General features: G+C 43.0%; 1 protein-coding gene across 1 annotated transcript in view; it reads left to right on the top strand.

Moving 5' to 3' along the window:
• IARS1 (isoleucyl-tRNA synthetase 1) overlaps positions 1-25,187 on the top strand; it is an 89,375-nt gene that overhangs the window by 39,779 nt on the left and 24,409 nt on the right. The window contains exons 14-27 of the mRNA XM_066257451.1: positions 751-877; positions 2,558-2,631; positions 3,009-3,203; positions 5,719-5,805; positions 7,611-7,694; positions 8,901-9,045; positions 9,967-10,087; positions 14,221-14,312; positions 15,337-15,414; positions 16,988-17,109; positions 17,539-17,641; positions 17,887-17,970; positions 19,779-19,953; positions 23,083-23,195. Of these exons, the coding sequence (XP_066113548.1) occupies positions 751-877; positions 2,558-2,631; positions 3,009-3,203; positions 5,719-5,805; positions 7,611-7,694; positions 8,901-9,045; positions 9,967-10,087; positions 14,221-14,312; positions 15,337-15,414; positions 16,988-17,109; positions 17,539-17,641; positions 17,887-17,970; positions 19,779-19,953; positions 23,083-23,195 (1,600 nt within the window). The remainder of the gene's footprint in view (positions 1-750; positions 878-2,557; positions 2,632-3,008; positions 3,204-5,718; positions 5,806-7,610; positions 7,695-8,900; positions 9,046-9,966; positions 10,088-14,220; positions 14,313-15,336; positions 15,415-16,987; positions 17,110-17,538; positions 17,642-17,886; positions 17,971-19,778; positions 19,954-23,082; positions 23,196-25,187) is intronic.

Genomic DNA, 25,187 nt, shown 5'->3' with positions numbered 1-25,187 from the left:
TACGGGAGCTCATGGAGGATTTAAGCCTATAATTGCAATTATAATACAGGACTGAATGGACAGGGTGTTTAGGAGCCTAGGGTGCCCTTACTCATCCTTAACATGGGGATGTTTCCTGCAAAGCTAAACCTCGAAGAATAAGGAGTCATTTACCAAGCAGACGGGTGGCTGATACTAGGGCTGCTGGGTGAAGGTTATCACAGTGGAGGGATGGTTAGTACCCAAAGACTGAGGTCAGAAGCCACACTTAACGAATTTGCCTCATTACTGGAGCCTAACATGCAATGCTAAGGGGACTGCGGGTGAGCCTGGAGAGGCAGCTACCAGCTACCTACCAATAGCCCACCTATTCAGATTCTTTTTTTTCTAGGTGATTGGGAACCCGCACTAGTGAGTTACAGTAGAAGCGCTGCTGTATGGATGAGCCAGAAAGCAAATATGAGTGAGTCTAGACCAGCTAGCATCATGGCGGCTGGTTAGAGGACTGTGGCAGTCCTCTAGTTTGAGAGCAGGATAGGGAAGCATGTGTGTTGCAAGGGTTCCTTTGAAAGATCATTTTCTCTGGGAAGAATTCATGGCAGATTCAAGCCTCTGAGCCATCTGGTGCTGTCCACGCAGTAAACAATCTCCCAAGAGTGTGCTCAGCCTTGCCACAGTGTTTAGTCCACAAAGCAAAGGTTTATGCAGATGTCATTTACAGGTTTACTTAGTAATGTTCTCAGGGGATTGTGTCTGACCTGTTTATTGCAGGGTCCCAGAGTTTGTGCGAGAAAAGCGATTTGGAAACTGGCTGAAGGATGCACACGACTGGGCAATTTCCAGAAACAGATACTGGGGCACCCCCATCCCGCTCTGGGTCAGCGAGGACTTCGAGGAGGTGAGGCTGGTGGGGGTTTTGTGTACTGACTTTTGTTGAGGTCCTTTGTTCGTTTCATCTGAATATGGGGTCAAACAATATGTTTTTTTGCTTTTTCTTTTTTGTTTTCTTTTGTTCTTATTTCATCTTTTCCCCCCTCGTTATTCCTTCTTATAATCATGACATAATTAAAAATATTCATAGGGCTTTGAATTTATTTTTACTTTAGTTCTATTTTCATGCAATTTTTAACAGTTTCCCTCTGTGTAAAAGTGAAGAATGCAATTTGTGTCCTCAGAAAACCCACACATTAAATTGTGTTGCTCAAATCTCATTTTCTTCCTGTGAGTTACTGGTGAACAGGATAGACTGCACACCCTGCACCAGGTTATAGCAGGTTAGACTCAACTTGCAGCGATGACAGAGGATGACGGAGGAAAAATTACCAAAGCACTGTAGACCTGTGATGTGTAAAATCAAGAGGTTGTGTGACTATGTGAGACTATGTCTAGATAAATACATAGAGAACTACAGGTGTTTTCCCACGATGGGGCTTTTTCTCCAGAGCTGAGAGCATCAGTGCAGGCGTGAACCACACCGGCCCTGGGACCTCGGTGTGTTTCTAATGCGCAGGGACCTGAGGGCCACAGGAAGGTTGCTGAGGCAGAAGCCTTTTCGGGACTGGTCAGGCAGGGCAGAGAAGGCGGCCATGGGTGTCACTAGGTAGCAGACACCCCTGGGTGAGAACCCAGAGCAGCTTCTGTGGGCAGGACCCCGGCAGGTGATTCTTCCTGTGTTGAGTGCCACAGCTGGGACCATCTCACAGCCTCCTTACCTAGATAAAACTTAAACGTCTTGCATATGACTATTTTGATTCAGCATCCTAATTTACTTCTAGTTTTGACTTGGGAAGATTACAGCTTAAACAGCCAAATTAAAGTGCCAGGCACAAGCTAAGATGCCCTAGAGCAGTGGTCGGCAAACTCATTAGTCAACAGAGCCAAATATCAACAGTACAACGATTGAAATTTCTTTTGAGAGCCAAATTTTTTAAACTTAAACTATATAGGTAGGTACATTTCTTGTCAAGGTAGCACCCACACGTGGTATTTTGTGGAAGAGCCTCACTCAAGGGGCCAAAGAGCCGCATGTGGCTCGCGAGCCGCAGTTTGCCAACCACTGCCTAACAGGCGTCCCCAAACTACAGCCCACGGGCCGCAATGCGGCCCCCTGAGACCACTTATCCAGCCCCCACTGCACTTCTGGAAGGGGCACCTCTTTCATTGGTGGTCAGTGAGAGGACCACTGTATTTGGCAGCCCTCCAATGGTCTGAGGGACAGTGAACTGGCCCCCTGTGTAAAAAGTTTGGAGACCCCTGGTCGAGCCATTGTACTTCTGCTGTTTACTTCTGGCAGGGATCTGAACACTAAACCCTCAGGCATACTTGTTGAGATGATGAATGTTTATAATCTTCTCTGCATAGGGCCTCCCTCTGATGTGGGAGTAGATAGCAAGGAAGTGAAGTCTGCTCACCTCTGCAGACAGTGACCTACTGTAGTCTTTCAGGAGGGTAAGGTGCATTGGTGATAAATTGTTCTGAGGATCATAGGTTTCTAAAACTGAATATAAATGTTACAGAAATTAACTCTGTGTGACCTTTGCCTCTGAGGCATCCCTGCTTTTTACCTTTGTTTTGACAGGTAGTATGCATTGGGTCAATGGCAGAACTTGAAGAACTGTCGGGAGCAAAGATCTCAGATCTTCACAGAGAGAGGTCAGTTCCTGAGTGTTGAATTCATGTCAATTCCATCCTTCAGAGAGCAGTGGGCTGGGTCCTAGCCTGTTAAGACATGGCCTCCATAGCAGATCACAGAGCTCCACTTAGATATCAAACACTAATTTGCTGAATTACATTGTTCTTGATGACTTAATGAGGAAGGGTGACTGTCCTTGAGTTAGATGTCAGAGGACTTTGGTATATGACCTTCTAGGTTGAGACTGGCACTCCCTGAAAGCCTGTGATGCCTGCCAACATTCCTGTTGATAGTTGCATATGAAGAGCTTGTCAAGACATTGTTTCCTACTGGCAATTAAACTGCGAGCTCTGCTATGCTTAAAATTAATAGAAATATTTACTTTTTTGTCTGTTAGCATTGACGATCTGACCATTCCTTCACGCTGTGGAAAGGGATCACTGCGTCGCATCTCTGAAGTGTTTGACTGTTGGTTTGAGAGTGGCAGCATGCCCTATGCTCAAGTTCATTATCCATTTGAAAATAAGAAGGAGTTTGAGGATGCATTTCCTGCAGACTTCATTGCCGAAGGCATTGATCAAACCAGAGGATGGTATGTTTCTTGTTCTCTCAAGTGTTGTGTTGAGCTGGTTTTATTTAGCAGGTAGTTTACTGAGCATCTATTATCTAACATCAGCGATGGGCTGGAAAGATGTGTCAAGTGACACTGGCTCTGCTGCTGTCTCTGCTTCTCACCACCAAGGAGGAGTCCCAGTCTATGGTGGGACCGTGCTCTTAGAGTTACCATTATTTCACTGGCATCTTGGAATATGGAGATTTGTTCACTGGCCATTTAAGTGATTTAAAACACTTTTAATATGTGGTCATAGCTTGTTTACTTCAAACGATTTATTCAAATGTATAATGAGTATTTACATGGGCAGGGCTACAAATGTGGAGATTTACCTGGAATGTACTCAGATGTTAGGCCAACCTTAGAAAAGTAACATTCTAAGAAAAATCTAGATCTTAAAAATGAATGTGGGAGAGGGTATGAGCATTGGTTTTATCTGGCACTTTAAAGCAGTGCCCTCATCCTTTCAATTGTAAAAAGTGACCTTTTTTTGTAGATGAGCTTGGTTGGCCCAGGTTCTAATTGCACTTTCATTAGTAATGTTTCTACAGCAGTGTTTAAGGAATGTGGGTGTCATTTTCTGCTTTTACTAATTGTGAAAGTCATCACAAACTTAAGTTCCAGCGTTAATGTTTCGGAATGTACTATTTTCAACCTCCAATCCATTGACCTATAGGAACAGCTAACAGGCAGAAACCACTGTTTTTAGGGAGTTTCTCAGAAGAATGCTGACCTCTAGCAACTGTTAACAGTCCTTATGTGGGTTCCTGCGTGCACATTCCCTCCCTCCCTTTTCCTCAGGTGTGGGCTGCCTCTCCTAGATCCAGGGCCTCCTGACATACTTTAGAGGAAAGGATACCTGGTCAGGTGTTCATGTTAGGCACAGGGTCTGGCCTCTGACCTCATCAGTTCATGTCCAATGACGGTCTTGGTGTGCAAAATCGATTTGGAGGTGACACAAGAGCCTCTCTTACCAGGGCGGCTTACAGAGATGTGATGTGATGCAGCTGTTTTAGGGAATTAGCTATCTAGCAAATAAACAACATGTGATATCTCATAGAATAAAAATATTTTCTCTGAATCTGTAGTCTGTCTTTTGATTTTTGAATGAGTACTTTTTGCTTTGCTTTTTTTTTTGGTTATCAGATTGTCACATATGACTGTGCTAAAGGCAACATAGATCTCTTGATTTTTTTTTTTTTTTTTTTTTACAGAGACAGGGATAGATAGGGACAGACAGACAGGAACAGAGAGAGATGAGAAACATCAGTCATTAGTTTTTCATTGTAGCACCTTAGTTGTTCATTGATTGCTTTCTCATATGTGCCTTGACCGTAGGGCCACAGCAGACCAAGTTGACCCCTTGCTCAAACCAGATGAGCCCGCGCTTAAGCTGGCGACCTTGGGTTCTCAAACCTGGGTCCTCCGCATCCCAGTCCAACGCTCTATCCACTATCAGGCTATCTCTTGATTTTCAGTCTCATGTTTTTAGGAGGTCTTTAGAGCCCTCTATCACCTTCCTGCTCTGCCTTATGGGTGTCCAACTGGCTTCCTGAGGAGGGCGATGGTACTGTCCTTACCTGGGGTCAGTACCTTGCTATAGGACTTTGCTTTAAGTAAAGTACTTTTTTTGTAATCAAGCTCTAATATGATTGGTCTGCAGTGAGCCCTGGTGGTAATTTTTTAGCAATCCTGACAAAATTTTAATACCTCACCAGAAATAACCTTTGCTTTAGTTCAGGGGTCAGGAATCTATGGCTCACGAGCCAGATGTGGCTCTTTTGATGGCTGCATCTGGCTCGCAGACATTTTTTTTTTCCGTATTTTTCTGAAGCTGGAAAAGGGGAGAGACAGACAACTCCCGCATGCGCCCAACCGGGATCCACCTGGCATGCCCACCAGGGGGCGATGCTCTGCCCACCAGGGGGCGATGCTCTGCCCATCCGGGGCGTCGCTCTGTCGCGACCAGAGCCACTCTAGCGCCTGGGGCAGAGGCCAAGGAGCCATCCCCAGTGCCCGGGCCATCTTTGCTCCAATGGAGCCTCGCTGCGGGAGGGGAAGAGAGAGACAGAGAGGAAGGAGAGGGGGAGGGGTGGAGCAGCAGATGGGCCCTTCTCCTGTGTGCCCTGGCCGGGAATCAAACCCGGGACCCCTTGCACGCCAGGCTGATGCTCTACCACTGAGCCAACCGACCAGGGCAACAAATCTTTAGTAAAAATAATGTTAAAAATATAAAACATTCTCATGTGTTACAATCCATTCATTTCCTACTCCTCATGTTCATGGTTGCGGGTGGCTGGAGCCAATCTCAGCTGTCCTCTGGGACAACACCAAATTTTTATTGGATAATGCATAAGGTACACGGGTCGTTGTATGGCTCTCACGGAATTATATATTAAAATATGTGGTGTTCGTGGCTCTCTCAGCCAAAAAGGTTCCCAACCCCTGCTTTAGGTGCTTAAACTGTTTCTTTGTGGATTAAACTTTTTTCCAGGTTTTACACTCTGCTGGTGCTGGCCTCAGCTCTCTTTGGACAGCCGCCTTTCAGGAATGTGATTGTGAATGGACTCGTCCTTGCAAGGCAGGTGCACTCCTTTTTACAGTGAACATCCCAGTTCCTGTTTCCCTAACCATTCTTTTGAGTAGAGGAATTTAGGAACACCTCAGCTCTGTTCCTGTGACTTTTTCTTCTCTGCTTTTACACTTCTTGCTGCTCTTCCTTTTCATCCAAGTCCTTGTGCACTTCTCCACCTTTTGTCTCCACACCCCCGTGTCCTAGGGAGAAGGGCTGGATGGAGAGCTGAGCCCAGCGGAGCAGGTGGAAGGAAAGGACTTTCCAAGGATACTTCTAGTGATAGAATATCATTTGTCATTTCAGAATTTAATGAAGTAGTTTAGCTTATAACTCTTAATTAATCTGTGTAGGGGTTTTTTTAACATAGGAAATTATGGGTTCTAGAGGTTTCTGGTATCCTACAGGAATCTTTTTCTTTTGTTTTTACTTCCTCATGTTATTAAAAATAAAACATAAATAAAAATAAGAAAGTAAAAATGTTTGCACAGATACCCAGCTTTGTGTGCTGTGAGGTGGGGAGGATGACAGTAGGCCCTTTGTAAACATTTACACATCTTCACTCAATCCCCAGAACTGTGTGATATGTGTCTTTTTGTTACTGTTTGGACATTTGGGGAATTTAAGGAGAAAAAAAAAATTAACTTGCCCAGGGTCACACAGTGAATAAGTGGTAGATTCAGACACCTAGGCAGTCTGTCTGTACAGCCTGTGCTTTTTTCATGTTAAATTGAAAATGTTACCGAATTATATAGATTTGTGTGCAGTGTGAAAAATAACAGAGACCCCTTGTGAGTTCTCCCAGTTTCCCCCAGTGGTCATATTTTTAAAAACTATGATTCCTGAGCACAACCAGGATGTGGATACAATCCACCTGTCTTACTCAGATTCCCCCAGTTTGTGTGCACTGATTGGCTGTGTGTATTTGGCTGCATACAGCTTACCACGTCTGTGCACATCACAGGACCCTCTACTGCCCTTTATAACCGCACCCACACCCTCCTGCCCTTTCATCCTCCTCCCCGACCCTGGCAAACCTCTAATTCACTCGCCATCTCTGAAATTGTGTTATTTCAAGGGTGTTATATAAGAGGGTTCATACCACAAATATCACTTTTTGGAATTGGCTTTTTTTTTTCCTCAGTATTATTCCTGAAGCTTTCTGGGTGCTTGTGTCTCTGTGGTTCCTCCCTTTTCTTTGCTGAGCCCTGTCCTATAGTGTGGGTGACCCAGAGTCTGGCTGTTTGCCTGCTCAAGGCTATTGGGTTGTTTCCAGTGTTTGCTGACAGAGAATAAAGCTGTGAATTTGGTTATGGGTTTTGTGTAACTCTAGATTTCCATTTCTCTGGGATAAATGCCTCGTCTGTATTTTTAACTTACACTATAATGTCTTCATACCTTCCTTTATCCTGAAGCTTCTCCATTGATTCAACACAGTATTTGAAAAGAAGCTTACAGGTATTAACTAAACAACTTTATTGTACATTAATGTTAGCTTGTATGCCATGTACATTTACTTATTCCTATTGAAAATATCTGTAACCATATAGAAAGACAAAATGTGATGTTGACTTTTTTTTTTTTTATTTATTTTTTTTACTTTTATTAATTTTTAGAGAGGAGAGAGAATGAGAGAAGGGAGGGGGGGAGGGAGGAGCAGGAAGCATCAACTCCCATATATGCCTTGACCAGGCAAGCCCAAGGTTTTGAACCGGCAACCTCAGCATTCCAGGTTGACGCTTTATCCACTGCGCCACCACATTTCAGGCCTGATGTTGACTTTTTTAATTGGCATCTCCCTTTTGTTTTTAAAGTGATGGCCAAAAAATGAGCAAACGAAAAAAGAATTATCCAGATCCACTTTCAATTATCCACAAATACGGTGCTGATGCCCTCAGGTATGAACTGGCACTCTGCCTTGTATATATTTGTCAGTATGTATGTATCTCTCATTCTGTTAATTGTGTTCCTTAGATTTGGTTTATACTTAGCTTTTTTTTTAATTTTTTTTTTTCCATTTTTCTGAAGCTGGAAACGGGGAGAGACAGTCAGACAGACTCCCGCATGCGCCCGACCGGGATCCACCCAGCACGCCCACCAGGGGCGACGCTCTGCCCACCAGGGGGCGATGCTCTGCCCATCCTGGGTGTCGCCATGTTGCGACCAGAGCCACTCCAGCGCCTGAGGCAGAGGCCACAGAGCCATCCCCAGCGCCCGGGCCATCTTTGCTCCAATGGAGCCTTGGCTGCGGGAGGGGAAGAGAGAGACAGAGAGGAAAGCGCGGCGGAGGGGTGGAGAAGCAAATGGGAGCTTCTCCTGTGTGCCCTGGCCGGGAATCGAACCCGGGTCCTCCGCACGCTAGGCCGACGCTCTACCGCTGAGCCAACCGGCCAGGGCTATATACTTAGCTTTTTAAAAGATGTATCCCTGTTATAGGGGGAGTAGTTGACATTTGTATGAAGTTGACTTGAAACTCCAAGGCGGTGTTTTAAATAATATGCCATTTCGAAATCGAGATCTTTTGGAGGGTGAGGACCTGTGCCTAAGGTCTCCATGTTGGTGTTACATCATTTATTTCCATTTTACACTTACTCCTTAAAAGATCCATATAAAGTATATTTATGCCAGAACAAATAAATAAAATTAATATTGAAAAGTTTTTGGAGAACGTGAGCTTCTGCTGAAATAGTCACCGTCATGAATGTTGAGTGTTCACGTGAAAGGCCACCAGCCTTTCTGTCCTGGCAGAGCACACGGCTGCTCCTTAGGAGTCTCAGTGCCAGCGTGCGTCCTGGAGGAGGCCTGGCTGCTCCCCTGGTCCTGCCGCACCCACACCGGTGGCCTGCACTGCGGTCAGCACAGGGCTTGCCTCTGGATTGGTCCAGGGCCACAGTTTGGTGTGCGAATGCATCTCCCTTTATAGTTTGCTAGGTCTCTTACTTGTAAAAGTAAGAGTTTGTCAGTTTTAAATAGACTACGAGAAGAGTATTCATAATTATCCCTTTTTGTGGAAGAAATGCTAATTTTGGCATTACCCCTATCAAAATGTCACATAATAATGGGTGACTGTCTCCGTTCCCTTGTGTGTAATTTTCCTCTTCCAGATTATATCTGATTAACTCCCCTGTGGTGAGAGCAGAGAACCTCCGCTTTAAGGAGGAAGGCGTGCGCGATGTCCTGAAGGACGTGCTGCTCCCTTGGTACAATGCCTATCGCTTCTTCATCCAGAATGTCTTCAGGCTGCAAAAGGTGTGGGCCAGGGTGCTGGGGCTTGAGCTCTGCCTCCTCAGCTGTGTTGCGCTGGTTTGGCGCAGGCGCTGTGGGTGGAGGCTTGGAGATACTTGGGAGGCCATGATGAAGGTACCGGGGCCTTTGCTGGGACAGGAGCGTGGGCCAAAGCTAGGGCATCTGGGCAGGCTCATTTATGCAGACACAGGAGCCTCGCCTGTAGAAGAGTTGCATTGGATTTTCCCTTAGTCGGCCAGTTCCCCTTTCCTCACGGAGCCAGTGGGGGTAGGGCCTGGCAGAACCAGTGAAGAGCCAGCTGTTGTGTAGGAGTGGATGCCTGCAAGGGCTGCTGCAGACAGTGATTCGGGAAGGCCCTTGATGGGTGCCTTTGGCTGAGATTCTCAGTGAGAAGCTCTCATTGGGTTGTTAGGGTGTATAGTAATGATTGAGATGTGCGTGAGAAAGGTCCATCCGAGCAGCTGCCTGCTGCCCACAAGCGTTCTCTGAGAAGCTGCCTGCCCTGCCCCACTGACTGCTCTTAGGCCAGCAGACCCTGTCTGCATGGTCCTGCATGCGCATTCAGGGCGCCCTTTGGGATCAGGGCCCAGGTACTACACTCTGTTTTTATCTCTGGCACCGTATAAGTAGAATTGCTTAGTGAATTGCTGTTAACTAAATGTATGATGTTATTCCTTCCTGAGAAACTGGTAGGAAAGTGAGCTTGAACATCACACTTCAGCAGTCCAGACAGCTGCTTCCTGCTCCACTGATCTGTGTAGGTCTGCTAATGTCATTCATTAAATGAGGATCTCATGTCCCAAATTTAAAGCTTATCCTGAAAGTATTACTGAGAATGAGAAATTTAGATTGCTAGTGGGTAGTGGGTTGGCTGTTACTGTCATGTAAGTGCTTTAAAGAGTTTCGATAATTGCTGATACCTAGGAGGAAGAAGTGGAATTCCTCTACAATGAGAACACAGTTAAAGAAAGTGCCAACATCACAGACCGCTGGGTCCTGTCCTTCATGCAGTCGCTCATCGCGTTCTTCGAGACTGAAATGGCAGGTGTGTGTCCTTTGGCCATCCTCCCAGGACTAAGGACCCTTCTTTTTATGATTGTCTTTTAGATGTTTAATTTTCTTCTTTTTTGTAAATACAGAGAAAATGTTACAGATATTTTAAAATTTACAGAACAATAGATAATTGTTTAACACTCAAATATAATTTTGTGAAGTCTTATTAGTTGGAAAAAGTTGCTGGTCCAAGGCCTAGGGAATTTTCTCAGGTGTCCAGTGGCCTCCTCCCTCCGCAAGCACCACAGGGGCCCGTGGCATCGCAGGCTTCAGTGCTACATGGCTCTGCCATCTGTTCCTGGGGACACCCTGCCTAGTCTATGAACGTTTTTCTTTCTGTGGAGAGTACCTAGTTATAGAGTTATTGTAAGACTCAAATAGAGATCATGTACATAAAGTAGCTGGCAGATAATAGGTACTCAGTAAGTAGTACTTGTTAATTTTTCAGATATACTTTGTTAAATAAGTAGTCCTTGTTCAATCTAGAAAAAGTTAGGAAATACAGAAAAGCAATAATGAAATAGACATTTCTGTTATGTAACAACAAAGAATATGGTTTTATACAGAGGCTGGGAAAATAGGTTATGATGGTTTTTGAGGTTGGAGACAGAACAACTGTAAATCAGCATGAAAATTTCTGATAGTATTGACTAGTTAAAGTAGGTGGGCTTCCCTGTGCACACTCTGGCAAGGTGATTCGAGGGGCAGGCCACCCTTTCGTGAAGCAGGGGTCTTCCACTCCTCAGGTGGCCATGCCTCTTACTAGAGCAAGTGCCTCTACATTTGGCACAGCAGGACAAGTCTGGAATTTCCTCATGTTTGTCAGTCATCCTGAGGAGCTGTGTCCACCCCCCTAAACATACATAATGAGGATTATCAGACTGTCAAGCTGTTGGACAAATTGACGGGCATGAAAATGGAAGTGTGTGGGAGGCAGACTCCTGAGCTGTGAGTTCACCAGGCTCCGAGGGACCCTCTTTCATAACCACATCCACTGGTCTCTCCTGAGTGATATGAGTGGGTGGGAAGCAGTGCTGGGGTTGTTGCTTGGGGCCCCTGCCATCCCGAGCATGTGTGCCCTGGCCAGGGCCCTGTCTGCCAGCTCATTAGACGTTAGGCAGCAGTCATGCACATCAGCGGAGTGGTATGGGCCAGGTGTGAGGGGCCAGGTGTGGATTAGATGGGCTCAGGATGTAGACTGCTTGCTGCAGTTCCTGCTCTGTGGACCTATCAGCTTGGGCCACCAGCTCCCTCATCAACAGCCTAAAATGCCATCCTGGAGGAGTCTGCAGCTGATTCTCTCTCTCTCTCTCTCTCTCTCTCTCTGTCTCACTTTATTTTATTTTATTTTATTTTTAAGGAGTAGGAAGTTGGAGGGGAAGGGAGAGAGAAGCATTAACTCATTGCTCCACTTAGTTGTGTGCCCATTGATTGCTTGACGTAAGTGCCCTGACTGGAGCTCGAGCTGGCAACCCCAGGATTGAACTGGAGACCTCCACGCTCCGGGATGATGTTTACCACCAGCCAGACCAAGTGTGCAGCTCTTATACATGATCTCAGCAGTAGCTTCCACTGCTTCTAATTACTGGGCTCATTATATGTGGGCTCCACTCCTCTCTAAGAGTTGAAAACTGGCTTCCAAGAAGATAAAAAGTATAACTTTCTTTACAGAATAGGCCTCTGATTGCAGGCATCACCTGTGTGGGAATGCGCAGCCCTCTGAGGCTGGCCTGGAGCTGAGGCTGGTGTGGGGCTTTGCCTGCCAGCACCTCGTTCTGGTCTTTGTGAACCACAGCAGAAAGCAGCTAGCTCTGCCCCTGGCAGCCTCTCACCATGTTAGGTTAGACCAGGAGCCTTAGTCATTACTCTTTTTATTCATGCAAATGATTTTGTTCGTGCAACAGAGTATCAAAGGGGAAATGAATGGGGAAATCCTTAAAATAAGCCTGTGCCTCAAATAAGATGACCTAGGTGCCCTTACTTCCCTGCTTCCCTCTGAGTTCCTCAGAGGGGCCTTTCTAACTCCTCAAAGGTCTTCTCACCTCCCCCCACCTGCTTTAACTTTCTTTCCATGTCTGCTGGCATACCTTGGAGATACTGTGGGTTCAGTTCCAGAACCCCCAATAAAGCAAATATCTAATGAAGAGTGTTGCAATAAAGCAAGTCACACTAATTCTTTGGTTTTCCAGTGGTTATTAAAATTATATTTGCACCATTAAGTGTGACGTAGCATTATGTTTAAAACAGTGTACATACCTTAATTAGGCCCTGGCCAGTTGACTCAGCAGTAGAGTGTCAGCCTGGCATGTGGAAGTCCCAGCTTCAATTCCCAGCCAGGGAACACAGAAGCACCCATCTGCCTCTCCACCCCTCCCCCTCTCCTTCCTCTCTGTCTCTCTCTTCCCCTCCTGCAGCCAAGGCTCCGTTGGAGCAAAGTTGGCCTAGGTACTGAGGACGGCTCCATAGCCTCTGCCTCGGGTGCTAGAATGGCTCCCACCTCAACAGAACAACATCCCAGATGGACAGAGCATCGCCCTCTGGTGGGCTTGCTGGGTAGATCCCAGCCAGGTGCATGCGGGAGTCTGTCTGACTGCCTCCCCGCTTCTAACTTTGGAAAAATACAAGAAAAAAAAACCAAAAACAAAAAAATGTACATACCTTAATTAAGAAATACTTTATTGCTAAAAAATCTTGGCCATCATGTGAGCCTTCCTTCAGTAATCTTTGTGCTGGTGGAGGTCCTTTCCTGCATCTCAGTGGCTGCTGACTGATGGGGTGGTGGTGGCTGAAGGTTAGGGTAGCTGTGGCACCTTCTTAAATTAGACAACAATGGAGAGTGCTGCATCAGCTGACTCTTCCTTTCACAGTCGGGTCTTTGCAGTGTATGATGCTGTGTGACAGCATTTTATCCAGAGTGAGACTTCTTTTAAAATTGGAGTCGATCTCAGACCCTGCTACTGCTTTGTCAGCTAAGTTTATGCAGCGTTCTAGTCCTTGTTGTCATTTCCACGGTCCTCATATCATCTTCAGCAGGAGTTGTTGTCAGCTTTTCTTGCTTGAAAAAATAGAGGCCATTGTAGGTTTATTATTCCACCTCATTTCAGTGTTGTTGTATCTCGGGGCCAGTCAGTAGAGCAGTGGAACACACATTTACCAAGTAAGTTTACAACCTTTTGTGGGGACAATTCATGATGCCCCAAAACAGTTAACAGTAACATCAAAGATCACTGACCAGAGAGCATCATAACAGCTATAATGATGAAAATGATTGAAATATTACAAGAATTAGCAAAGTGTGATAGACACAAAGTAAGTAAATGATGTTGAAAAAATGCTGATAGACTTGTAGGGTTGCCAAAAACCTTACACACACACACACACACACACACGTGAAGCATAAGATAAAGTAAAATAAAATGAGGTATTCCTGCATTTAGACCTGTGAACATCTGTTCTGTTTTATTCATAGCTTTTGCCAAGTTTCTCAATGGCAGCATGAAGAAGAGTTGGGGCTGGGTGTTTCTCAATCATGGGGCTGGGTTGGGCTGTGTGGTGTGGTGTGCAATGTTGAGCAACAGGTATCACCAGGGTCCCCTACCAGATGTCTGGAGCACCCACCCCTCAGTTTACAACCAGTATGTCTCTAGACATTCCAGTCTCTCCTGAGGGACAGTGTTGATCTGTTGGAGAAACACTAACCTGTGCTGTGCCTCTTGCCATCTCATTAGAGCTGTCTGTGTGTCAGTCTTAGTTGAGGTTCAGAGCAGAGCAGTGGAAGGCAGTCGGGCTTTTGTGGCGCTGCACCATTGCACAGCTGTGTGTAAATACGCCTCTTGGAGCCGTGTGATGGGCAGCGTTGCCTCGGCCAGACAAAAGGGGTTTCCATGTTTCTCACCTACAGTGGCTCACAGGGTGGTTTGTGTGCCCCCCTAGGTCGTGTAGTATATCCTCAGTGAATGAGCTGCTGTGATTGCTTCATGTTGGTTCTTTCTGTCTCCTTACTGAGTGCGGTGACCCTTGGGTGACAGGACTACTTGTTCTTTTCTAGTATCCACCCCTTACATCCCCAGACACTTCAGATGCCTAGTATATTCTTGTTGCCTGACTGATTGGTCTTACTTTTAGCTTATAGGCTCTATACTGTGGTGCCTCGCCTGGTCAAGTTTGTTGATATCCTGACCAATTGGTATGTCAGAATGAACCGCAGAAGACTAAAGGTGAGTCCAGGCTGCTCTTCAGAAGAGCAAAAAATGTAGGAAGTATGAAAATGAGTACAACCAAATTCTCTCAGCTTTTGAAGCAATCTTTTTCTTTTTACATTGCATATTAACTGTATTAATCACCATTTGATGGATGGCGACCTATAATTTTTAAAAGTCATGTGCATATTTTCAAAACACAATTATGAGACATGTTATATTGAAGGGAGTCTCAGGGTCATTTAAGATTAAACCGAGCAGAACTCTTAAAACCCAAAATAAAGTTATGCAAATATTTTTAGGGGTTGTCCTGTACAACTGTGATCTCCAGAGGGACTTCTACCTCTGGAGAATCACTTTATTGACAAAATTCTTCCTTGAGCCGGTTGGAGATTTAAAATGAATGAAGCACGATTCCTGTCTCAAGACTTAAGCCATGCATAAACAATGATTGTACATGACAGGAAGTGAGGGATGCTTAAAGCAAAAGCTAGTTAGAGGCATCTCTTCCCATCAGTTTTGCCTTCAAATGCATTCATGATAAAAGCCCATAACAGACAGTAATTCATTTTTGTTGAAATATATACATGTATATATAAAACTCTATAAGGATATGCATTAAAATGTTTCAGTTATTGTTTCTTTGTAACTTAAGTATGGTTGAGCTTTTTTATTTTTGTTTTTTCTATAATGAATTAACATAATTATTTTTAAGTACATAGTGTATACTTTTTCAGAAAAGGAGAAATATTGCCTAGAAGTACTTTTTAAGCAACTACTTCTGTCTGTTGCATGTGAATCCCACCCTAGCCTTCAGAATGTCTACTTGGTCTTTACTGCACGGTTACTGAGCCATCCTGACCTCAGAGGTGGGAGGCAGCAAGGGGTCCATCCTGGCATTCTGCCCTGGCCCCAGACCAAATGTGGTGGAGGTCACTTTTCCTTGCTCTGTCTGTACACTGCTCTGTATGAATTGCCTCTTTATAATAAATTTCTCATTGGGTTTTAACAGTTCAATGTGTGTTTCTTTTTTACTCACTAGGGTGAAAATGGGGTGGAAGATTGTGTCATGGCCCTGGAAACCCTGTTCAGTGTTCTGCTCTCTCTGTGCAGACTTATGGTAAGGAGCTTGGCCCCGTTCCAACACTGCAGCCCTGTGGACTGCTCGCATGCCCTGCTGATTCAGTGTCAGAAAGAGAAATTGAGTTTTAAAACAACTTAAATCTCTAGCTCCTTTTCAGAAACCTTATTAGCATCTACGGGTCAAATAAGGACTAAGAAACATTAGTTTGAAAAACTGAATGTTTTTTCTTTTCACCACTGACAGTACATTTTAGATAATGGTTCTTGCCATAGTTCCCCTGAATAGCATACCTCATCCTCATGTGAATTCCTGCATTTGTTGAAATATTAATTAAATTATATATAAGTAAAATTTTTACTTCTTTTAATTCCTCATGCCCTGTTTCTGCTTCCACACTGTAAATTACAAGCCTCTGAATATTTTCTAAACACGCACCGAGAACTCGCTCTGTGTCAGGTCCTGTGCCTGGCTCCTCACATTCGTCCTCATTCATCTTATCCTGTGAAGGACGTTGTGTTTCCCCAGTTTATAGAGAAGGTTTCTGAGCTTTAGGAACATTGAGTCATTTTTATAGTGACTGCTGGCCTGTGTTGTTGTATTCAATTTGCTGGTATTTTGTTGAGGATTTTTGCATCTGTATTAATTAGAGACATTGTTCTTTAGTTTTCTTTTTTTGTGTTATCCATGATAGAGTTTGGTATTAAGAGTTATTATGTTGACTTCATAAAATGTGTTTGGAAGTATTTCCTCTTCGGTTTTTGAAAGGGTTGAAAAGGATAAGTATCAGATCTTTTCTGAATGTTTGGTAGAATTCACTGAACTTTTGGTTCACCTGGTCCTGAACTTTTGCTTTTTAGTAGGTTTTTGGTGGTTGTTTTAAGTTCTTCATTGTTGATTGGTCTGTTTAGATTTTCCAGTTCTTTATGATTCAGTCTAGAAAGGTTCTGTGTTTCTAGGATTTACTCATTTCTTCTAGGTTATTGAATTTGGAGGCTGATAGTCTTTCATGGTATTTTTCTATGATCCTTTGTATATCTGTAGTGTCTGTGGTAACTTCTATCTGTAGTGTCTGTGGTAACTTCTCTTTCATTTCTGATTTTGTTTAGTTGAGTCTTTTTTCCTTAGTGAATCTACTCAGAAGTTTGTCGTTTTTATGAATCTTTTCATAGAACCAGCTCTTTGTTGCATTTATTTTTTGTGGAGTGTTTTTTATTTCTCCATTTCATTTCATTCTGCCCAAAATTTTATTTTCTTTCTTCTGACTTGGGCTGCTTTTGTTCTTCTTTTTTCTAGTTCTAATTTAAGATGTGACATTAGTTGTTCACTTGAGATTTCTTTTTTCTTCTTGAGATAGGCCAGTGACTCTTATTACAGAATTCCCCCAAGATGCTTTGGTACATAGCTGTACACCTCCTGTGCTTCACAGGAAGTTCCTCTCGCCAAATGACCTCAAAATGAAGTCATTTCTCCTTGTAGGACAGGTTTAGTAACCTCGTGTCCTCTTCTATACATATGTCTTTCTCTTAAATTTTTAATTTCTGTTTTCTACTCTCAGTTCAGTTAATGATGGTTGCATATGAATGACATGATGTCCTCTGTCCTTATACAGGCTCCCTATACTCCTTTTCTTACCGAATTGATGTACCAGAATCTTAAGGTGCTCGTTGACCCTGTTTCTATCCGGGACAAGGACACACTCAGCATCCACTACCTCATGCTGCCCCATGTTCGGTAAGAATCAAATACAAATAAGCCTTACCTGGCCCATGGGAAGGGAAGTTGGCAGAGATGCACTCGTGTGGGGGCCCAGCCCCTCTGTGTCCTGTCTCTCACCTGAGCTGCTCTTCAGTTTGCAGAGTGGGTAGCAGTGGGGATGCTCAGCGTGGAACAACCTATAGCGCTGCAGCAGGGGATGTGAGCACAGCCACTGGGGTGACCTTGGGGAGCTGCTGGGTACTGAGCTGGAGATCCAGGTGTGCTCCTGCTTCTTGCCATGTAGTCCCAGGGCCAGCACATGCGTGCTTCCCCAGCGGTCTCAATGGACACCTCTACACCATCCTATCATCAGCCTGACCCTCTTCATTACGTAGGCATACCTATTGTTGGGGATTCCTTTTTTTTTAATTTAATATTTTTTATATTCCTACATCTTCCAATCAGAGAAGAATTGATTGACAAGAAAATCGAGAGCGCAGTATCTAGAATGCAGTCTGTGATTGAACTTGGGCGAGTGATCCGAGACCGCAAAACTATTCCAATAAAGGTTTGAGGAGTTTTTATTTTACATTGCACAGACCTACATCATTACATCTTTGAGTATTTTTCTAGTATAGCGAGCTTCCAGCATGGCATAAATTTTTGTTCTTTCCTATAAAAAGGGTGTGAATGACTCAGTTTAGCTGAATTAGTCTTGTAACTTGACATTCAGATAAAACATTTAACATTCATTTTATCTGCAGTTTTGAGGACTGGCTGCTTAGTAGGCTTTTTCTTCCCTTTTCCTCCTAGTATCCTTTGAAGGAAATTGTGGTTATCCATCAAGATCCGGAAGCTCTTAATGATATCAAGTCTTTGGAGAAGTATATCATTGAGGTAAGGCGGATGATATATCTCTTTGGGTACAAATAGATTTCGTTCCTTGACAAGATTATTTTGATTAGGACTCTTCAATGACCTACTCTTTGAGTGTAATTTATCCTTTTTATTTTGTATATCTTTACGTATGTACATAAATTTCACTATCCATGAAATTTTATTCTGCTTAGAATCATCATAAATTTTTACAATGTTATTACAATTCTTTATAAATGATTTTAAGATCCATGAATTTTCTTATATTTATTGGATCATTTATACCTCCATCCACTACTCTTCTCAAAGTACTTTCTGATAATTAACGGGAAGACTTTGTTTCTTCAAATGATATAAATAGCTAGTGAACACGTTGGTAGTAAACAGTTCAAGCACTAGCATTGAGAATGAGGTGAGGTGAGAGCCCTCCCATCCCATTTGTTCCCGGGAATCTTGCCCCCTTCTAGGGATGTTCACTAGGACATCTCCTGCGAGGTTGTTCCTCGCATTTTATGCAGATGCACACACCATTGGTTTTGTTAGTGCAGAGAGGATTGTGTATGTAGTCTTAAACTTGCTTTTTTCACTTAGAATTTCTTAAAGGGCATCTCATGTTAAAACGTAAAAATCTACTTTATCCTTTTTTACAGCTGTATAACGATCACTTTTTGGCTGTTTCATGATTTATTTTCTCTCATTGGAAGTTTACATTTCTCATTACAAGCAAAAGTTTTGTTTGTGTTTTTGTACCTACGTCAGTGTGGACACTGGATAGAGATTCCTAGAAGTGAAGATTTGAGGTCCAGAGTGTAAACTAGTGTCAGTTACCCCCTCCCAAAAAGCTTTATTTAGTGATGTTTTAAAAATAAATATATTTTAAATTTCATATTCTGTATTTACTGGTTATATTAACTTTATAATTGTAGAAAATATGAATTTATATATTGATTTTGAATTGATTGAAAATTTCAGATAAATTTTGGAACCTAGTTACAAATTTTATAAATTAATTCTTATAGGTATGGATAAAAATAGAGTATCTTAATCACTATAATGAGATCACATAACACAGTTAAGTATAAAATGGCAAAACCAGACACATCCTTACAGTTGGCTTCAGTCATACATCCTGTGTGCTGTCAGACACAGGAAGTATGTAATTTGTAACTAACACGATGGTTAGTAATTTTTAACTAACATGAAATGTTATGCTCAACTGATTCCTCTAGTCAGTTAACCTTGTTGTCCTCTGACATTGCTTGAGCAAAGGTTCCCCATAAGAGAGAAAATTCTGATTTCTGATTCTCATGTCATTTTTAGTTCAGTTATACTCAGCAGGTCTGGACAGGAAAGGTTTTTCCATACCATGCATTTCAGTGGTTTTTACTTTATAGAGTTGTACAACCAATCATCACAGTTTTATGACATTTTTATTACCACGTAAAGAAACCCTATAGTCATTAACATTTGTGCATCGTTTCCTTTCAAGATCCCACTATCCTTGTGAACCACAAATCTGTTTCTTGTCTCTAGATGTGCCTACTCTGGACATTTAATATAAATAGAACCATGTAATACACGGCATTTTGTATCTGACATCTACTTTATTTTATAGCATGAATTGGTGCTTTCTTTCTTTATATTGCTAAATAATAAGTCTATTTTGTGGGTAGACCACATTTTTTATTCATTCACAGTTGATGGACATTTGGTTTGTCCACTTTTTGTTTATTGTGAATGATGTTGCTATCAACATTTGTGCGCAATTTTTTTGTGGACATAAGATTTCACTTCTCTCATTTTTGTCTCATCTTGTCCACCAACTGTAGGAATTGAATGTTCGTCAAGTTACGTTGTCTACAGATAAGAACAAGTATGGTATTGGCCTGCGGGCAGAACCAGATCACATGATCCTTGGAAAGCGTCTGAAGGGAGCCTTCAAGGCGGTGATGACAGCCATCAAACAGCTGAGCAGCGAGGAGCTGGAGCAGTTCCAGAAGAGAGGTGTGTGTCAGCCTGCGGTGCTTCTGTTTACCCTCTCCCGCCATCACCTTTTCTTAAATGAAATGAAAACCTTTCTGTCAAATGATTATTTGGAATAATTCTGATAATTTAGAAAAACTTCAGGCAATAAAAATGACCCCTAGCCCCTTGCCCAGTCATTTGATGTAGACTGAGTTCCTCCCTTTTGCTGTTAGGTAGGCTCTGGGCTACTGTTAAAATTCTGATCCATTTCCTTTTAGCTGCATATATAGTCCTAATCACATTTTATAAAACATGACTTTGTAATTTTAAATTATTTTTTGTTCATTTTTACCTTTGTTTTTATTATTTTTAATTTATATTATAAACATTTTCGTATGTTAATATTAAAATGCTGTTTCAATAACTACATAATTTGCCTTCATATGGTTACATGATAATGTTTTTAACTAGTCTTTTATTTTTGGTGTTTTATGTTATTTTCATTGCTTTTAATATTATAACTAATATTTCAGTGAGTATTTTTATGTAAATATTTTTTGAAATTGATTTCCTTGAGCTAAATTTTTTGATAGAAATTACTAAATCAGCCTGACTGGGCAGTGGCACAGTGGATAGAGCATCGGACTGGGATGCAGAAGACCCAGGTTCGAGACCCTGAGGTCACCAGCTTGAGCGAGGGCTCATCTGGTTTGAGCAAAAGCTCACCAGCTTTAGCCCAAGGTCACTGGCTCGAGCAAGCGGTTACTCAGTCTGCTGAAGGCCTGTGGTCAAGGCACGTATGAGAAAGCAATCAATGAACAATTAAGGTGTTGCAATACGCAATGAAAAACTAATGATTGATGTGTCTAATCTCTCCATTCCTGTCTGTCTGTCCCTGTCTATCCCTCTTTCTGACTCTCTCTCTGTCTCTGTAAAAAAAAAAAAAAAAAGTACTAAATCATATGGGTGGCCCTTAGGTTATCATTGAACTCTACACGTGCTAATGTCAGCCCAGAAGATCTACCCTTGTGGGAGAGCAGAACCTTTGGGGCTTTATTACCAGCCAGTGTTATAGAATATCACTGTTAACACTTGTTGCTATGGGGAGAAAAAAGATTATGACTTTTGAAGGCATCAGAATGAAGACTAGAAAATATTCAGGGGAAAAGACTTGTTTTAATATTTTATTTATTGATTTCAGAAAGATAGGAACATCAAGACTGTATGTGCCTGTGTTCCTGTATGTGCCCTGACCAGGGATAAAACCAGCAACTTCTACGCTTCGAGGCAATGTTATAATGTACCGAGCTATCTGGCTAGGGCAAAAGTAAAGAATTTTAAGATTTTTCACTGAGGTTTGGAACTTTTTGTGGAAGAGAACTAGATCAGAACTTAATCTCAGCCTGACCTGTTGCTGGTTCGAATCCCTTTGCTTGCCCAGTCAAGGCACATACAGGAAGCAACTACTACGAGTAGATACTTCCTGCTTCTCCTTTTTCTCACTTTCCCTGTCTTCCTCTCTCTCTCTTTCTCTCTCTCTCTCTCTCTCTCTGTCCCCTCTCTTCAAAAATCAATCAATAAAAAATTTTTTTAAAAAAGAAAACTTAGATTCTCTAAAATATCTGGAATCCATATATTGACCCCTTAATGGGGCAAGGCTTGATTTGTTCACTCAGCAAATATTTTTTAAAGACCTTCTCTTTGCCTGGCACTGGGAACAGAAAGCTTAGTAAGACAGACTTTGTGTGCACCCACATTCTACTGGCAGAAATGGAAGATTTATGGAAGTAATCATAGTTCCAGTAAGTACTCTGAAGGAAGTGAATAAAACATTATGAGGAGGACGGGAAAGGGGCCTCAGCTCTGTCCTCTTCATTCTGTATGCCCAGAAGTTCTCAGCTCTGCCGTGATTAGGGTCTGCTTGGTCTTATGGCTGCTTGACATTCTACAGCTGTCCTAGGAACAGGGTGTTTGATTGTTAGGGCTTCCTGTGAAGTTGAAAATCATAAGCACAGAGGCGGCATGAAGAGAGATGTGAAGACTCAAATCCAGATGAGTGATTATGGGAGTAGGGGAATGTCCCTAAGATTCCTCAAATTGTTAGTTAAAATTTATCTGGACATCTTACATGAGATTGTACCAACTAGTAGTTGAGCCATAATTTAACTTACTATATTAATAAAATCTTTGATTAACCTTCCAGTCATGAATCTAAGTTGTTTCACCAAATAGCCAAAATTTCAGAAATTCCTGAAATAAGCCATATTTGACACTAAAAGTTTCTGAGTAGACTGTTCTGCACTGGTGGAAATCAGTTTTCATGACACAGCAACATGAAGTAAGAATGGCTGTCCAGGCCCTGGTTGGTTAGCTCAGTGTTAGAGCATCGGCCTGGTGTGCGGGAGTCCCGGGTTCGATTCCCGGCCAGGGCACACAGGAGAAGCGCCCATCTGCTTCCCCACCCCTCCCCCTCTCCTTCCTCTCTGTCTCTCTCTTCCCCTCCCGCAGCCAAGGCTCCATAGGAGCAAAGTTTGCCCGGGCGCTGAGCATGGCTCTGTGGCCTCTGCCTCAGGCGCTAGAATGGCTCTGATTGCGGCAGAGCAACGCCCCAGATGGGCAGAGCATCGCCCCCTGGTGGGCATGCTGTGTGGATCCCGGTCGGGCGCATGCGCGAGTCTGACTGCCTCCCCGTTTCCAACTTCAGAAAAATACAAAAAAAAAAAGAATGGCTGCCCAATGATCAGAGACCAAGAACATCATCATGGGTAATCACAATGGCTTCCTGAAGATGGGCGTTGCAATCCTTGGCTGTTTTAAATATTCTACCTGCAGTGGACAGGTGTGACACTCAGAGTGTTCATCTCTTTTAACCTACCTCACTGCACCCTACTCATCATGTAATAGAATATCAGGGTCCCACCATCAGTGAGCGGTGGGACTGCATTCTTCAGTACATTGTGAAGTCGGTATTTATGGTGGGGATTCATGGCCTCCTGGCCTGTGTCTTTGGACCTGGGAGTTCATATACAACAGTAGACATTAGTCAAGAGGACATGATTATCTTGAAGCTTCAGTAGCATAATGCTTTGAATTTTTATCAAAAAGTGGAGCAGGGCAACTTGAGGAGATGAATGGGCTGATTAACATTGGGAATTACTTCTTTAATAGGGACCATTGTTGTAGAAGGCCATGAATTGCATGAAGAAGACATTCGCCTCATATACACTTTTGATCAAGCTACAGGTGGGACGGCGCAATTTGAAGCACACTCTGATGCTCAGGTATTTTTCTGTTCCCTGGAGCATTTATTTACAAAAAGATAAGAACATAGACAAGAAAGTATTTACCTAAGCCTTTCCCGACAGTGTTGACAGCTTGTCTCAGGGTAAAATAAAGCAGATATTATTTTCGATTGGCTTATTAAGCTCTGTTACATGCTCTTTACATACGTGTTTCTTTAACCAGTACATAATAGACCTCTTATGATTTCTGCATGTGAGTAATTGTCCTAAGAGTTGGGTCATACTAAAATGAATAAGATGTGATCCTACCCTTCAGAAATAAGTCATAGAAGACAGGAAAGTGAGCCAGTTATTATTCTGCCTAATAAATAATCTGATAGAAATACATAGAGAACTCCTATCCAAAGTGTGGGGTAGAGGTGGGGATGGTTAGGAAGTGCTCTTTGAAGAGGTACATAGGCAGTTTTGGTTTCTGGGTCAACATTTTTTTATTGTGATGGAGCACATCTCTCTTTACTCCTGATCAGACTTCTTGGGGCAGAGTGGTTGTAAGCTCTCCAATGTGGGGGTAGGAGGCTTGCTGGAGTCCCTCTGTGCCTAACGTGCTAATACCAGGGGCAGTGGGGAGTACCGTGCATGAAGAGGCTAACCTCCTCAAGCCTTTGCACAGGGTCTCGCACTGGATGTAGACCCCAAGTGGGCAGGCTGTGGTAAGGAGCCAAAGGTGAGGAAGCTAGAAAGGCAGGAATGGGGTGCAGGGAGGATTGAAAACACTGCGGTGTGCAGTCCTCCTGGCTACAGCCAATATAAAGGAGGACCTAGAGGACTGGTTTGCATTTAAGCAAGTGTCATTGTGAGCCATGGTGGCCCTGCCCTGACTCATCATCCTTTCCCAGTTATGCCTTCCGTGCCTTCATGAGATTTAACTTTGCTGATTGAGTTTTCTCTAAGGTAAATGGTCTTGTTACCTAATTTACAAGTATATTCCCCTCTGATAAAAGTGACACTTAAATTATTAGTACATCATCATCCACAACCCTCAGAACAGATGAGATAGAAAAGTAGATGTTGACAAGAAGATAACAATTTAACTCATAAAAAAGTGCTGTGATCTGTTGTAGTAATTATTTCTTGACTCACTAATAAACCAAACGATAAAAGGAGTCATGGTTCAAGAAAATATCAGATGGCTGCCTTTAATCATCTTGATTATGGTGGCTCCATTGTGAAAAGCTGCTCTATGGCTTCATGAGTGTTGATCTTCTTATGACAAGATTTGACACTGCAGGCAGTCCCCAGGTTACAAAAGAGATAGGTTCCATAGGTTTGAAAATGATTAAGTATTTATATGCACAGAAGGATAAATACTATGTTAAGACAAACATCTATCTAAGTTGCATTTCATAGGTTCATTATTCCAACTTACATACAAATTCACCTTAAGAACAAACCTACACAACCTATCTCGTTCATAACCTGGGGGCAGCCTGTACTTATTAGATAAACAAAAAAGCAGAGTTGAGAAACTACCAAAGCCGGATTCAGCATCACCTGTGAGCTGCACCCTGCAGAGATAATGGGAAAGCTGCCGGTCTCTCCAAAGATGAAGGAATCGGTGGTTACAAACAAAAACCTGAACTAGAAAGAAACTAGATTTTTTTTTTTAACAGAGACAGAGAGAGAGAGAGGGATAGACAGGGACAGACAGACAGGAATGGAGAGATGAGAAGCATCAATCATTAGTTTTTCGTTGCGCATTGCGACACCTTAGTTGTTCATTGATTGCTCTCTCATATGTGCCTTGACCGCAGGTCTTCAGCAGACTGAGTAACCCCTTGCTCGAGCCAGCAACCTTGGGTCCAAGCTGGTGAGCTTTTGCTCAAACCAGATGAGCCCGCGCTCAAGCTGGCGACCTCAGGGTCTCAAACCTGGGTCCTCTACATCCCAGTCCGACGCTCTATCCACTGCGCCACTGCCTGGTCAGGCAGAAAGAAACTAGATTAACTGTGTCCTTTGCTCAGCTATGTGAAT

Source organism: Saccopteryx bilineata, chromosome 2, assembly GCF_036850765.1.
Source record: "Saccopteryx bilineata isolate mSacBil1 chromosome 2, mSacBil1_pri_phased_curated, whole genome shotgun sequence".
Lineage (NCBI taxonomy): Eukaryota > Metazoa > Chordata > Mammalia > Chiroptera > Emballonuridae > Saccopteryx > Saccopteryx bilineata.
This window is presented reverse-complemented; position numbering and strand designations above follow the sequence as displayed.